We start from the raw sequence: 15,952 nt of genomic DNA on the forward strand, positions 1-15,952 counted from the left end.
GATGAGGTTATTTGAGTACAAGACTTTTTAAATTGTGAGAATTAAATAAGATAAAGAATGTAAATTGTTAGACATACAGTAGGACATACAGTACAGTTTATTAACTCTTGTTAATAAACTATAGAGTAACTGGGGATTCCAGGCATTTCTTGTTGAGCAGTTAAATATGTGTGTCTTCTTTTGGCCTCCCAGTAAGGAAAGGAAAAAGCTGCCAGTCTCTTGGGGGCCAGGACTTAAGAGAACGTGTGTTCTTTTTTTCTCTCTCTTTAGTGACTGAAATAGAGAAATTATATAAACAAATGCTCTGGTACCAGTGGCCATTTGCCACAAGCTCTTCAAGCTGGACTTTCTCTGCCATAAAAGGCTTGGGACCAAGATCAGGAATGGTCAGATATTTTTAAAGGGGCAAAGGTTGTTTTTAACTTCTTTCAGCCCAATGAACTTGTTTTCCCAGATTGCTCCTTTACCTATCTGAAAAAGAATCTCAAAGGAATGGTTTCATTCTACTTGAGTAGACTAGAGTTGTGGACTAAGTCTGATCTTGGAAATGATCCCATTACTTTAGCAATAAGCCAGAACATGGAGAATAAAGAAGAAAGTCATAGAAATTGAATGTTGGTGACATACACTGATTGATCATTTAAGAGAAAGAGAGAGTAAAATCGTATCTTAATTACATAGTTCATAGTTATATAGAAGGTGATAAAGATAATGACTTGCTCAACTTCTTGAGAATAAAATGAAATGAACTTGGCTTTATAGTAAAGCTTTAGGCTAGGTAAGAAATGACTGGTGATGAAAGACATACCAGCAGAATGTATATAAAGAAGAAACTAGTGAGTCCACTTCTTTGGAAATCTGGATTGGTTCCTGAAAGCAAGGAATGGAAGTATATGATCTTTCAGATATCATTTTCTATATCTTGTTGTATCAGAGTTCTCCAGTCATGAGTCCTTAAGACACATCTATACTTTGTTGTGAATCTTTGATTGAAACTTCTTAATTCCCTTCCTGATTCTCCTTAGATTGCTACCTGCTCTGATGACAATACACTGAAAATCTGGCGCTTGAATAGAGGCTTAGAGGAGAAATCAGGAGGAGATAAACTTTCCATAGTGGGTTGGGCCTCTCAGAAGAAAAAAGAGGCAAGAGCCGACCTAGGTAAGGATCCCATGCATTTTTCTAAAAGTTTTTTATGGTTTGATTGGTTCAGTTCTGCAGTACAAAGTGATAAGCTAGATTTGGTCTTGTTTTGGTATATTTTTAAAGGAAAGCACCATCTTCTTGATATTCATTCTTTTTAATAAATATTTTCTGAGCACTACTATGTTTAACATCTACACAAGGCACAGGAATACAGTGGTGGATTTATTTTAAAAATATTTATTGAATACCTACTATGTACTAGGCGTTGTTCTAAGTTGATGGGGATTCAGCAATGAGCAAAAGAATCAAAAATCCCAAAGATGTAAATGAGCTTACATTATTAGTGTGAGAGGCAATAAACAAGCTAAAGAAGTAAAGTCTGTACTCTGTCAGATAACAATAAGTGCTTAGGGAAAAAAGGAAAGCAAGAATGGGAGAACGGCAAAGTGTGCTGTTAAAATTTTAAATTAGGTGCCCAGGGAGGCCTCAATGAAAAGACAACATTTGAATAAAGAAAGTGAAGTAGTGAGCCATGTGGATGTTCTGGAGAATACTCCAGGCAGACAAAAGAGCAAGTGCAAAGGCCCTGAAGCAGGAGCAGTTCTGGCATATTTTCTGTTCCTCAAAGAGGCTAATGTGGGTGTAGCTCCTGTGGCTGGAGCGGGTGAAGGAGAGGGAGGGGAATAGTAGCGGAAAATGAGGTACTGGTATGATTTGGGCTTTTATTCTGATAGAGAAAAAGCTGTCAGAGGGTTTTGATAGAGGAGTATCATGATCTGACTTTTCTTAACTTGATCATTCTTACTCCTGTGTTGAAAAAAAATTGTAAAGGGATCAGGGTAAAAGCAGGAAGCTAATTTTAAAATCCATTGAAATAATCCAGGAAGCAATGATGGTGACTTGGACCAGATTGGTAGCAGAAAGGTGTAAGAAGTTTTCAAATTCTGGATATATTTACAAGATAGAGCCAACAGAATATACTGTGGGATCAGATGTGGAATGTGAGGGAGAGTTATCAAGGATGACTTTAGAGTTTTTGGCTTGAGAAGCTAGAAGAATAGAGTTGCCATTAACCTAGATAGTCACTGCAGGAGGAGCAGGTTTGAGAGGGAAGAGCTGAAGTTCCATTTGGATATGTTGTTTGATATGATTATCAGGCATCCAAATAGAGATGTCAGAGAGGCAGGCAGATGTTTAATTCTGCACTTCAGGACTGGAGTTGTAAATGTGGGATTCATCATCATACACTGAAGGTAGCTATAATATAAAAGAGAATAGGTCTGGGGCCTGAGCCTTGGAACACCCCATTGTTTAGAGATTGGAGAGGTGAAGGAGCATGCACAAACAGAAGAAAAAGAAAAACCAGAGTATTGTGTCCCAGAAGCCCAGTAAAGAAAGGAGAGAGGGATAAATTTGGTCAAATGTTTTTGGCATGCCACAAGATGAGAGCTAAAAAGTGACCTTTGGGTTTGGCAATGTGAGGGTTATTTGGCGACCTTAGTGAGAGCAGTTTTGGAGGAGTATCTGTTGTCTGATTGGTTTTGTTTAGGAGGATGGGAGAAGAGAACTTGGAGACTACAAGTATAGAAGGCTCTTTCAAGGAGTTTTGCTAGAAGGGAAAGGAGAGAAATGAAGTGGTAGCTGAAGGAAGAAGTGTTAAAGTTTGTTTTTGTTTTGTTTTGTTGTTTTATGTATATTTTTTATTTTAATGGGACTATAGCATTTTGTATGTGATTGGAAGGATCCTGTAGAGAGGGGGAAAATTGATACAGGGAAATTGGCTAGAGCAGTGTCCTCAAGTCAATGTGAGGGGATGATATCTAATATACAAGTAGAAGGGTAGGCCTTTGCCAGGAGCCTGGATAGTTCATCCATAGTAATTGGAGAAAAGGCAGAATACATAGGCACAGTGAAGGTTGGTGGATAGAAGGGGTGGTCAGAACTTGTGGAAGTTTCCTTCTGTTCTGATATCTTCTATTTTCTTATTGAGATAGGAATCAGGATCATCAACTGAGAATAAAGATAAGGGAGGAGGTGGTAGAGATTTGAGGAGAGATGAGAAAGTCTGAAATAGTCAGAGAATATAAGAGTGAATGGACCAGGGACATATGATTGTTGGGTGGTAAGAGTCAACTTGAGGCTAGCAGTCATTAATTGAAAGTGATCAGTCAGCGTGGTTGTATGTCTGCTGCACAGGTACACTGTAGGTGGAGAGTTGGATTTAACCAGGGATGTTTAGATCCACAAGTATGTGAGGATGAAGTGAGAAGAGGGCTAAGGGAGTTGAGGGTAGATATGAGAGGATGATTATAATGATTGACTATAGGATTTAAATTGGATAAGGAGGGAAGTGAGGATATAATGGGGCTGAGGGATGGTGTAAAAGTGGTAAGATCAATGAATTGAAGATCCCCTGGGGATGAAGGATTATTGGAGTTGGAGTACTAAAGGGAGCTGGGAAAATAGGTGGTGATTGAAATTGAGATGATGGAGGATTTGCAGGTGTCGGTAATAATAAGGTCAAGGAATAAGTGGCTTAAGTGAGTGAAAGGACAAGGCTGTTGTAGAAGGAGGAGGTTAAGAAACTGAGAAACCACGGTATTGGAAAGATCATGTATGTGGATTTTATAATAACCATGAATTGACAGGGATAGTGCTGAAGAGAATGACAGTGAACCAAGAGCAAAAATCTTCCAAGCACTGAGCCAGCCAAAGGGGATCCTGATGTTATCAACAGATGTACAGTAATAAGCTTGAAATTCAAGCTTAAAGATTCATTTTATGTTAGCCGTCAAGGCCTAAGGTAATGGGCAGTTGAAGGTGAGATGATATATGCTCATTTTTCTAATGACTGACTTAGTCTCTTACAAGATGTTGTAAGCAGAGCTGGACTCCAGAGGGTCCACTTCTGTAGTCTTTGATGCCTTTATTTTTGGTTTTTGGTCTTTACTTTCTTTAAAATTTTTTTTTTTTAATTTAGTGTTATAGTTTAACAAGTCAACTAGTTCTACAAGGGTAAATAAGATAAATAGTCCTCGGTTCCAGTAGTTCCCAGGAGCAACTACTTTCAAATCTTTTAGCTGATTCTTTGATATGTATGTCTGTATCTAAATAATATTTGTGCATTTCTGTTTCTTTGGGGGTTTTTTTTGCAGTTTTCAACATTATCTATTGACTTCTAACTTTGTGAGATGAGGATTTAGCTGTCTTTCCTGTGTCCCCACTATTACCAAACCTCTGCGCACTCCCCATTCCTCTATCTTCCCGGTACAGGGTCATAATTTTGGTTTGATAGAGTTATTATTATTATTATTATTATCATCATCATCATCATCGTTATTATTATTATTACTACTACTATTGTGTTTTCTATTCAGAATAGAGCTATGTGGTAAACTGCTGTTACTTTTTATTTCCTGTACTTTTTTCTCTTGAGGCTTTTTTTTTTGGAGGTGGGGCTTGTCAAGATATATTCACATACAATAAATTCACTTATTTAACGTATACAGGTCACTAGTCTTTACTATATTCAGAATTGGGCAGTCGTCGACACAATCTAATTCTAGAATATTTTCAGCACCCAAAATGAGGGTTCCACTTTCTCCATATCCTTACCAAGGCTTGTTATTGTTCGTCTTTTTGATTATAGCCATCCTAGTCCTATTTGTCCCATTTTTGTTTTGTGTTTCCCTGATGGCTAATGATATTGAGCATCTTTTCATGTGCTTATTGCCATTTGTATATTTTCTTTGGAGAAATGCCTCTGCAAATCCTTTGCCCATATTTTAATTGGGTTGTCTTTTTATTGTTGAGTTGTGAGCATTCTTTATATATTCTGGATATGAGTCCCTTGTCATATAATGATTTGCAAATATTTTTTCTTCTGTAGATTGTCTTTTCACTTTCTTGATAGTGTCCTTTTACACACAAAATTTTCTAATTTTGATGAAGTCCAATTTCTTTGTATTTTCTTCTGTCATTTGTGCTTTTGTTGTTGTATCCGAGAAACTATTGCCTAACCTAATGTCACAAAGATTTACTCGTATGTTTTCTTCTAAGAGTTTTTTAGTTTTAGGGCTAGTTTCTATTTTGTGTTTATTTTTGTGTACGATGTGAGGTAAGGATCCAAATTGATTCTTTTGCACATGGATATCCAGCTTTCTCAGTATCATTTTTTAAAGAGACTATGCTTCACCCCCTTGAATTGTTTTGGCACCCTTGTGAAAAATCAATTGACCATAAGGTTTATTTCTGGACTCTCAATTCTATTCTATTGATCTATATGTCTATCCTTATAGTAGTACCACATTGTCTTGATTATTATAGCTTTGTATTAGGTTTTGAAATTGGGAAATCTGAGTCCTCCAATTTTCTTCTTTTTCAAGATTGTTTTGACTATTCTGGGTCTCTCGTATTTCTATACAAATTTTAGGACGAACTTGTCAGTTTCTGCAAACTAGCCAGCTGGGATTTTGATAGAGATTGCATTGAATCTGTAGATCAGTTTTGGGAGTATTTCCATCTTAACAATCTTAAGTCTTCTGATCCATGAACATGGAATGTCTATCTGCTGCCTTATTTTTGTATATACTTTTGTCTCCCTAATTTTGGAAAACATAAAAGAAAAGAATTATATGAGGAAAAAGCCATCAGTATTTCCACCACTCATACATAATTTTAATTAATATTTTGAGGTTTTTTTTTTTAGATTTTTCCCCCATATCCATAGAGATTCTTGTTAACTGAGTATTAGTTATACTGTATGTACATTTGGATTTCTTGGGGACTTTTTTCACTGAACCTGATATTCCAAGCACTTTCTATGTTATCTTTTTAGCAAAACATTTAAAATAGTCCCTTGAGTAAATGTTCCATAGTTTACCTAGCTATTTTCTTGTAGTTTGCCATTTTGTTTCCAATATTTTGTGAAAATCTTATCTTTTTTTTCTATTTTTAGGGTCCTCCCCTCCCATTAAAATAGATTCCCAGAGGTAGAATTTCTGTGTTAATGCCTATAACCATTTTAAGATTTTTGATTAAAAGTATGTTGATTTTAAGTAGATATTTTTAGTGTATCATTAATTATTCTTAGTTTTGGAAGCTAAGTCACAAAAAAAGTTACACATGTTGACCAAATTTGGATCATAATAATAACAGCAGCGTTTAGCCATTATTGAGTACTAGCATAATTGTTCTAAGGACCTACTTGAATTATCTCATTTAATTCCCCAAACAACCAAAACTGAAGCTCAATTAAGTTAGACTTGCCTGACATCACACAGCTATGAAGTTGTTTGGGGAAGGACCAGATTTAAACCCTTGCAGTCTGATTCCAGAGCATATGCTTGGAAGCACTCTGCAGTACTGCCTCCTTTAGAACCAACACATCAAAGCAAAGTTCAAGTTAAGACCAGACCAGGAGTTATACCTAGATTTCTCCATTTCTGAGTGATGCTAGAGTTACTCTGAAGAGCACTACAAAACAACAACCTGACTAAGTACCAAAGGTTGACACACCGGCCATTGGACTTGGTAAGCCAGCTTCCAGCAACAGATTTGCTGCTGCTAATCACATTGCAATTTTGAAAATTATGTTCCTCTGCTTTCCCAAGCTTCTAATTGCCACCCCAGCCCTTCATTGCTACTCTTGGCTGCATATCTTCTCTTCTGGCCCTTTTAACACAGCAACTGGAAGGCTTTAAATCCCAAGGCACAGCCCCTTTTCCCTCTGCCCTACTTTTCCCAGCCAGCACCTGCTCTGTCGCCTACTGTTCTTGCACTGTTTCAGCCAGAGATCTCATAGCACTGTCGAGGCCAAGGTTCTCAAGCCTGGCTGTGCCTCAGAACCACTTGTGGAGCTTTTTAAAAGTTTGTGTGTCCCTAGGGATTGTTCAGTAGGTCTGGGGTGGGGGCCAAGTACTTGTATTTTTATAAAGCTCCAAGTAAGTCTGGTATACAACCGGGATTGAGAACCTCTTCTGGTCTGCACATTATTGAGTGACAAAGATGATTATCCTTATCTTAAAGAGAAGGAAACCTTACCTGTTCTATCTAAAGTGTTTGCTGTAGTCTCACAAGTCAGCAAAACACTTACAGAGTCCGTTTTTGTTTTGTTTTGTTTTGAGGAAGATCAGCCCTGAGCTAACATCTGCCAATCCTCCTCTTTTTGCTGAGGAAGACTGGCCCTGGGCTAACATGCATGCCCATCTTCCTCCACTTTATATGGAGCCGCCAAAGCATGGCTTGACAAGCAATGCATCGGTGCGCGCCCGGGGTCTGAACCGGCGAACCCCGGGCCACTACAGCGGAGCGCGCGCACTTAACCGCTTGCGCCACCGGGCCGGCCCCCAGAGTCTGTTTTTTTTGATGTCTGGAACCTCACCCTCATCCCTCTCAGCAGTAATGAAATTTAACAAACATTGTTGAATAATTCTTTGCTAGACACTAGCAAAGATTCTTTAGGTAGACCTAAAAATGAGTAAATCATCATCACCTGCCTTCTAGGTGCTCATACTCTAGTCCAGGAGGCAGATGGAAAAGCTATAGTACATTGTAAACATTTCTCCCAACTGTATAAAGAAAAGCTCTGAGAATCTCTTTCCTGTGGAAGAGGAGAGAGAGCTCTATGGGACAGGAGGAAAAAAGTTTGCAAATTCTTCACAATGGAGTTAACATTGTCCTCAGAGCCTGGAAACATGAGGAGAATTTTTGCCTGGCAAAGAAGGGGCAGACTTGGCAAGAAAACCACAGGAATAAAGACAGAGAGGTGACAATGCACAGCTTGTTCAGGAAGCAGTGAGTAGTCTCCTGTAATAGGATCCTAAAGTAGCATAGTAGGTGATAAGACTGAAAAGGTAAGGTGAGGCCAGGTGACAAATCCTTATATAGAAAGAAGCTACAAATTGATTACTGGTAAGCTCTCTGTAATTCCTCAAAGCAACTGACTTTCAGGAAGCCTTTAGGGCAATAACCCAGTCCATGCTACTGTGTCATCAAATCTCATGCAGTGCTTAGGCTCAATAGGGGCTGATGCACTTAAGTAGATGAAGTACTAAATGGCATGTTGTATTTATATCTGTATGCCAACATAATGACATACTATTCAGCTGTTAAAAAGAATGCAGTGCATCTAAGTGTACTTATATGAAGAGAAAAAGATACACTGTTAAGAGAAAAGAACAAATTGCAGAACTTGTGTAACAATCCATTGTTTTTTTTAACATATGTTATACTGTGTGTGTACTAATAGGCACATAGAAAATTGTGGAATGCACAGGAAAATAAGAGTGAAATGAAAAGGTTGAAAAGAGGACTTTTTACTTTCCATCTTATTCCCCTCTGTTTGAATTTTTTTACCATGAACTTTTATTACTTTTATAATCTATTTACTGTTTTGAAAAAGAAAGGAAAGATTTAAATTTGACCCAGCGTTTTGTTAACATTCAAAGTTAACAAAATCTTCTCTTTGACTCCATAGTCCACTTCTTCCTTCATTATAACATCCTAAAGGAAGAGGAAATACCCCAACTTTTCACCACCTCAGATTTCCCACTGAGCTTCAGTAAACTCTTCAAATGTCTGCCGCTCAAGTATCAGAAATTTATATGTGTGCTTTGTCCGTGGCCTAGCTTTTCCTTCTCCCCTAATCCTGCCTTAGAATCTGCATGTTGTAAAACCAATACTATTTTAGTACTTTCTGCTCTAAGTATACATGTCAACCCACTTTAATGGAACTAATGACTGTCGGGGCTGTGCACTGAGGAGTGAGGCAAATGAAAAGCTTCCTGCTGAAATAATAACTGCAATCAGGCTCTAGAACATGAGTTTGAGAACTATCACCGGCTGCTCTATGAACAGGTCCCTGTCACTAACTCCACTTCTGTAGCACATTGTGAGAAAATGGGGTTTTCCAGTAATGATCTTTATTGAAGGAGCAGTATCACTTTGGCCACTTCTAAACATATAGTTGATGAGCAAAGTTTGGCTTAAGTGGTGAAAAGCACAGGGTAAAATGTGCAGAGTAACTAAATGACTGAAATTAGTACTTGTAAATCTTTATTCTAGCTAAAAGAGAGATTGTATTTTTATGTCAGCCCATCCTAAATTCAGTTGCATATAAATGCAGTTCAATAATTAAACTGAATTGGGCCAGCCCCGATGGCCTAGTGGTTAAAGTTCAGCACGCTCCTCTTCAGCGGCTGGGGTTTGGTTCCTGGGCATGGAAACATACCACTCGTCTGTCAGTGGCTGTGCTATGACCGCAGCTCACATTAAAAAAAGAAGGGGGTAGTGCCCACCTGGTGGTGTAGCAATTAAGTTCGCACGTTCTGCTTCGGTGGCCCAGGGTTCGCCGGTTCGGATCCTGGGCGTGGACCAGTATACTCACCGTTCTTCAAGCCATACTGAGGCGGCGTCCCATGTAGAAGAGCTACAACTCTACAACTATGACATACAACTATGTACTGGGGCTTTGGGGAGAAAAAAGAAAAAAAAAAAGGAAGATTGGCAACAGATGTTAGCTTAGGGCAAATCTTCCCCAGCAAAAAAATCAATCAATCAATAATAATAAACTGAATTAAATATCAGGATTATAATTCAAAGACTTTGTGACTGAGAAATAAGTAGATGCCCTTCCCTTGTTAATTGAAGACAGGAACACTATTTCAGAAATCTAGAAAGCTCAGAAGGAAAGTGAGAAAATACAGTGTTGTCTGTGGTGGGGCCTGAGGGGGAAGAATCATGAAGTTTATAAGAATTTGCCTGAACTACTTGCCATTGTCTGTAAATAAGGGACAGGACGCATAGAGAAGAGTTCTATCCACTGTTTGATTTGCTTTACAGAGAGCAAGAATTGAGTTTCTGAAATGTTCTTTGGCATTCTTTGGCTTGTGGAAAATAGTAGCCATTTGTAAGTTAAGGTGGAAAGCTACGTGAGGCCTGATAACTTTAACAAGTAATTGATAGAATTACTTCTTGTGGAGATTAAAAACTATCTCCATTTAACAGATATGGAAACGGAGCCAGAGGAGGTAAAGGGTTGTGCTCAAGTCACGTAGATATCGTGTCAGATTTTAGACCTGTGTGCTCCTGTTTGAGAGCCACTGTGTGGTGGCTCTCTGCCCTAACATTGCTCAAAAATATATATGGGAATGATAATGGCAACTTAGGAAAACAAAATGTCATTAACAAACTAAATGTCTTGCTGTTACCTTAGAATACTTTGTAGCTATTAAAAATGATAATATAAATTTGTATTAATGTGGGAAATGTTCATGATAATGTTGAGAAGCAGATTACTAAATAGTATATACATTATGGTCTCATTTTTGTGTAGAAAAAGTTAAGGTATATAATATATGTCACATGCGCAAGTATAGAAGAAACACTAAAAGTGGTTCACCTGGATACTTTTAAATTTTTCTTCTGTTAATTTTTCTGTATTTTCTAGATGTTTACAAGTATATGTTTTACAGTGGGGTAGTTGGGAGGCTGGCAGTTAGGAAAGGGGAAGGAATATGCTAAGAGGGTGTGGTAAAAATCAAATGATGTATGTAATCTACTCACTGGGTAATCAACCCTGAATGATTAAGTTAGCTATAATTTTTGGTGATGAGAATTTAGGAGTTTTCTATGGCTTTCACTTCTGATTTTCATGACCCTCTTTTCTTTTTCAGTAACAGTGACAAGTAGCCAGAGTACTCCTGCCAAAGCCCCCAGAGTAAAGAGCAGTCCATCCATTTCCTCCCCATCATCAGCAGCTTGTGCTCCAAGCTGTGCTGGAGACCTCCCTCTTCCTTCAAATACTCCCACATTCTCTATTAAAACCCCTCCTGCCAAGGCCCGGTCTCCCATCAGCAGAAGAGGCTCGGTCTCCTCTGTCTCTCCCAAGCCACCTTCATCTTTCAAGATGTCCATTAGAAATTGGATGACCAGAACACCTTCTTCATCGCCACCCATCACTCCACCTGCTTCTGAGACCAAGCTTATGTCTCCAAGAAAAGCCCTCATTCCTGTGAGCCTGAAATCATCCCAAGCAGTGGCTTGCTCTGAGTCTAGAAATAGAGTAAAGAGGAGGCTAGACTCAAGTTGTCTGGAGAATGTGAAACAAAAGTGTGTAAAGAGTTGCAACTGTGTGACTGAGCTTGATGACCCAGTTGAAAAGCTTCATTTGGATCTGTGCTGCCTTGCTGGTAACCAAGAAGACCTCGGTAAGGACCCTCTAGGTCCTACCAAACCAAGCAAGATTGAAGGAGCTAGTATGAGTATCTCAGAGCCTCCTTCTCCTGCCAGTCCTTATGCTTCAGAAGGCTGTGGAACACTACCTCTTCCTTTGGGATCTTGTGGAGAAGGATCTGAAGTGGTAGGCAAAGAGAATAGCTCCCCAGAGAATAAAAACTGGTTATTGGCCATGGCAGCCAAACGGAAGGCTGAGAATTCATCTCCACGAAGTCCATCATCCCAGACCCCCAATTCTAGGAGACAGAGCGGAAAGACTTCTCCAGGCCCGGTAAGTCAGCAGTGGTGGGAAGATGCATTTCTTAACTTGAAGGGGGCCAGTAAGATAGATTCCCTGACTTCAGAGAGGCAGGCACAGATCTCTTCTCAGAAATCAGAATGCTTTTTTTAAAGAAACAGAAATCTATTTATTCCTAGGGTTGCCAGATTTAGCACGTAAAAATACAGGACAAATATTGCATGGGACATTTTTATACTAAAAATTTCTTATACTAAAAGTTATTTGTTGTTTGTTTGACATTCAAATGTAACTAGGCATGTGCTGTATTTTATCTCGCAACTCTATTTACTCCCATTAAAATCCTTCTGTCAAGGTTTGTACCCCTCAGCCCTGTTGCCTGATTCATCAAAGCCTTCCTCATCCTCCAGGATATCAATTCAAAAATATCTTCCCTTTCCTTTGACATTATTCCCTCACCCCTTTTTTTATTTCTCCCACCCCCTAGCAAGCTCTTTTTATAGACTCCCTCCCCTTTTTATAGATAAAGCTGCCATTCGTGGGCAAGTTGCCAACATCCATATATAGATTTCCAGTTTGTAATTACAGTTTATGATTATTTAAAATAAAGTGAAACTTACAGACTTACAAAGCAATTTCAGTGCAGAATCCTTCTAGATTTTTATGATTTTTTCCCCAATCTTTTGTAGTCACCTTGCTCACCAATATTTTTGGCAACTCACCTGTATTTATACTTTTTTGAACATTCAACTTAGTTTTACTTATCTTTTTAGGTATTTCATTGGTTGACTAATATTTAAGTTAGATAATTTCAAAAACAGATATTGCTGGCAGAAATAGGTTTGTGAACCTTGAATCAAAAGCTAGTGACTCATAATGGTGGAGACAGAAGTAGCTGTGAGCAATGGGTGAGCTATGGGCACCAGTTAAAAGGACTAGAAAGCTTCTCTTAATCAGTTTGCAAGTTAAGGGGGGCGGGGAGTTAAGGAAATTTCCACCGTGGTTCGTAGTAGCTCTTGCTCTGTGTTAAGGAGAAGGGGGTAGAATGATTGAAATCCAATCCAGGAATCATGAGCAGCAACATCTGCCCTTTAAAGGGTAGAAGCTAGATAACCTTAGGCCAGTTCTAGTTTAATAAGTGTTCATATCCCACAGCTACTATCGTGAAACCTATCCCATAATTTTAGGACAAATAAACTAGAAATAATTTAAAGATTACTTCAAACACAAACTCCAACCAAGACCTTGCTACAGAATATGAAAAAAAGCTATTAGGAGTCTTTTCCTTTCTTCTCTCAAAATCATCACTGCATCTACTCTTTGTTTCTAGCTAAAATTCCTATTTTTTCAGGGGAGCTAGTCTCAGCTATATGTTAGCAGAAAAGCAATTTCAATGAAAAATTGTTTTCACTAATGTGTAAATCTTAAAAGCTTTAAAAAATAATGTGCTAGTCCAAAATATTTCTGATTTTATAATTTCAATCTTTGAAGCTAAAATTTCTTTAAAAGAATTTTTTTCTTTGGTACACAATGATAATGTAGACTTCTTCAGAAGAGGGTAGCAGCTGCCATTTAAATACCTATCGTTTGTAAATTTAGGAGGGTGGTTTACTCATTTATTTCAGAGGATGGTAATTGTAACCTCTTTGGTTCCTATTAGGAGGTTTAAGTGGTAAATATTTTCTGTTCACATGAAAAGTCTATGGCTTTCTTCGTTGCATACTGTCTATTAAGTTTTTATTATATTCAGTACAAATCAGCCAAAAGAGACATTGCTTTCCAAATATTTGGGACTGAAAGCTGGCTGACTAAATAATCAAAATTCTAGGCATCCTAACTTAAAATACTCTTTAGTGATAACTTGCTGAGGTAACAGCTGAACTTTATCTTAGAAAATCTCTGAAACCTAAATTTTCTTCTTCTAGGTCACCATTACTCCCAGCTCCATGAGGAAAATCTGTACATACTTCCACAGAAAATCCCAAGATGACTTCTGTAGTCCTGAACAGTCAACAGAATTATAGATTCTAATCTGAGTGAGTTAACTGAACTTTGGCCCATTAAAACAAGATAAAAAATACAGCAGAGTGACCCTATAACTCTGGTCTTTAGGAAAGCTACCATTTTTTTCATTTTTAGAGATACTCCTTTCAACTCTGAAGTTTACCTTGTCTGGTGCTACTACCATAGTGTATACGCAGCTTCCTGAGGATGAATGCTGTGTTTAAATTTCATAAAGTTAAGTTTGTCACTCTGTAACATTTTGAATTAGTAGTCACTTTTTAAATTATGCATATTCTCTACGATAATAACATCCCAGCTTGTAGAGGCAGAAAACAAAACTTGTCTCTTGTTAACACTGAGACTTTCTGTGCACAGTGGGAAGTATCTGCTAGCCACACAGAAGGCCTGTCTATAAAGGCCAACTGCTGAAGAAGTCTTCTGCTGAAGACCCCTGGATCTATGCTGCCTCAAATATAATTTCATTTAAAATATATAATCTTTTCACTACACTTTTGTGGGTTTTTCTTAAGTATGTGTAAAAATGTGATGTTCACATAAGTACATTTATATTGATTCAGTGTTACAATACAGTCTCTTAAGTTAAAATCATCTTTATTTTAAAAGCTGTGGTAAATGTCAACTCTTTGGAGAAACTAGGAGAACAACACTAGAAACGTTTGTCTTTTTCCCCCAAATATATCTCCCATATGAGATTTAAGGTCCCCGTATTTTTACCAAGCAATCTTACTATGTTACCAACCCCACAGCACATTCTATAAAAGGTTATGGGTTTTGCCATTTATTAGAGGAAGATGTTTATAAAATCATTAGTCATACACTGAAACTGAGGTTTGAATTCAGTCCTCAGTTCTCTAGGGGCTGCAACTTTTTAAAAAATAAGTCATCAGATTTTAAGAAAATGTAATGGTTTCTTAGTGATGTTTTTATAAAAGAAGATAGCTCTGAACTGAAAATCTAGAACCTAAGAAATAAATCTTGGCTTTAACTTGATTTTTTGGATTCTCTTCATATACATAATAAGCAATGACCTTCTGGTATAGACTTGAGCCAAAAAGACATGGAATTCTCTCTAGATATTTAATATAGAGAGTGTATAGGCTGACTCTAAGTTAATAATGTATAAAATATCTTGAACATCTCTTTCCTTAATCAACAGTTATGTATCGATCATCTTGAAATGAACCATTGTTTTATATTTTTCCCCTTTGTAACCTCATAGAAACAAGCTCCGTATACTTTCTTTGTACTATGTCCTTGAAAGAGAGTCCAGTCCCCTTCCAATCATGAAACTTGATTAGTTTTATCCATATCCCTGAGGACTATGTAGACTTTATTTGTATTTTTGTCATAATTTTAAAATCTATTCTTAATGATAGCTCTTTGATTCCTCTGATTTTATAAGTTAAGTTTGTAACAACCAGAACTAACTACGTAGGTCAATTAAACATGGATTCTCCATGGTTTTATCCAAGAAGAAAAATAAAGGGACGCTATAGAATTGCTGTTTTTGAAACAAAGCACACCATAGCATTAACTGAATATTTAGGAACTCTTATATTTAGTGTTTGATTTTTGTGTGTTAGACTGACTGTGGGAAGGTGTTATTTATGACCAATACCTGCCAATAATGCTATCTATTGCTCTTGCTTTGAAAGACAATGGGAAAAAGAATTCATGAAAAAGAAAAGGATAATTAAAGTAGATGATTTTGTTCTTTGTATCCCTGCACATCTCCTTACAGCTCAACTCATTGAAATTGGGGTAAATGTGGCTGTCAGAAACTGCTGAGAGTCTACTGGGTGAAACGTGTCCCACTTGGAAAACTAGTACTTTAGATGGGTGCCAAAGGTCAAATGTAATGAGATAATAATTATCCCTACTGTGTCAGTGTCAGACTTTGAGCTGATCCTGACTAATAAAGCCTTTTACCTTATCTGATGTCCTTTTCTGAGCTTTTTGCATTATCCTAGAAGCAGTCTACACAAAAGAACTGTAGTAGCATTCAAGAATCCTTTCTACTTGTTCATTGAATAAAATTTGTTTATTCATCTAGTTCAAGCTGAAAGAAGTTTTATTAAAATACATCTTGCTTGGTCAGCCTTGAGCATTTAAGATGGCTTGGATTACTTGACGAAGGAGGGTGGAGTGTAGTTCTTTTTCTAAACAAGTATTTCCAGCCCAAGCTTTTCCATTTGAATATACTCCAAGCACTATTGCTACAGTGCTGTACTAGAGTTTCCTTCTGGCTGTTTCAACACAAGCCCTTAATTTACTTTTGTGAGGGTTGACTAATTGGTCCTTTAAAAT

General features: G+C 37.7%; 1 protein-coding gene across 3 annotated transcripts in view; it reads left to right on the plus strand.

Annotated features, from left to right (window-relative positions):
• The window catches only part of DTL (denticleless E3 ubiquitin protein ligase homolog), a 75,833-nt gene that overhangs the window by 33,471 nt on the left and 26,410 nt on the right, over positions 1–15,952 (plus strand). Inside the window, exons 13-16 of one of the 3 annotated variants that reach the window (XM_058539797.1) lie at positions 1,026–1,161; positions 10,821–11,653; positions 13,546–13,656; positions 14,000–15,698. In XM_058539797.1, the coding sequence (XP_058395780.1) occupies positions 1,026–1,161; positions 10,821–11,653; positions 13,546–13,644 (1,068 nt within the window). In that variant the 3' untranslated portion in view covers positions 13,645–13,656; positions 14,000–15,698. Of the gene's footprint in view, positions 1–1,025; positions 1,162–10,820; positions 11,654–13,545; positions 15,699–15,952 lie in introns of those variants that run through there. The other 2 variants (XR_009219850.1, XM_058539796.1) reach the window with 2 other exon arrangements.

Source organism: Diceros bicornis, chromosome 4 (assembly GCF_020826845.1).
Source record: "Diceros bicornis minor isolate mBicDic1 chromosome 4, mDicBic1.mat.cur, whole genome shotgun sequence".
NCBI classification, from domain to species: domain Eukaryota; kingdom Metazoa; phylum Chordata; class Mammalia; order Perissodactyla; family Rhinocerotidae; genus Diceros; species Diceros bicornis.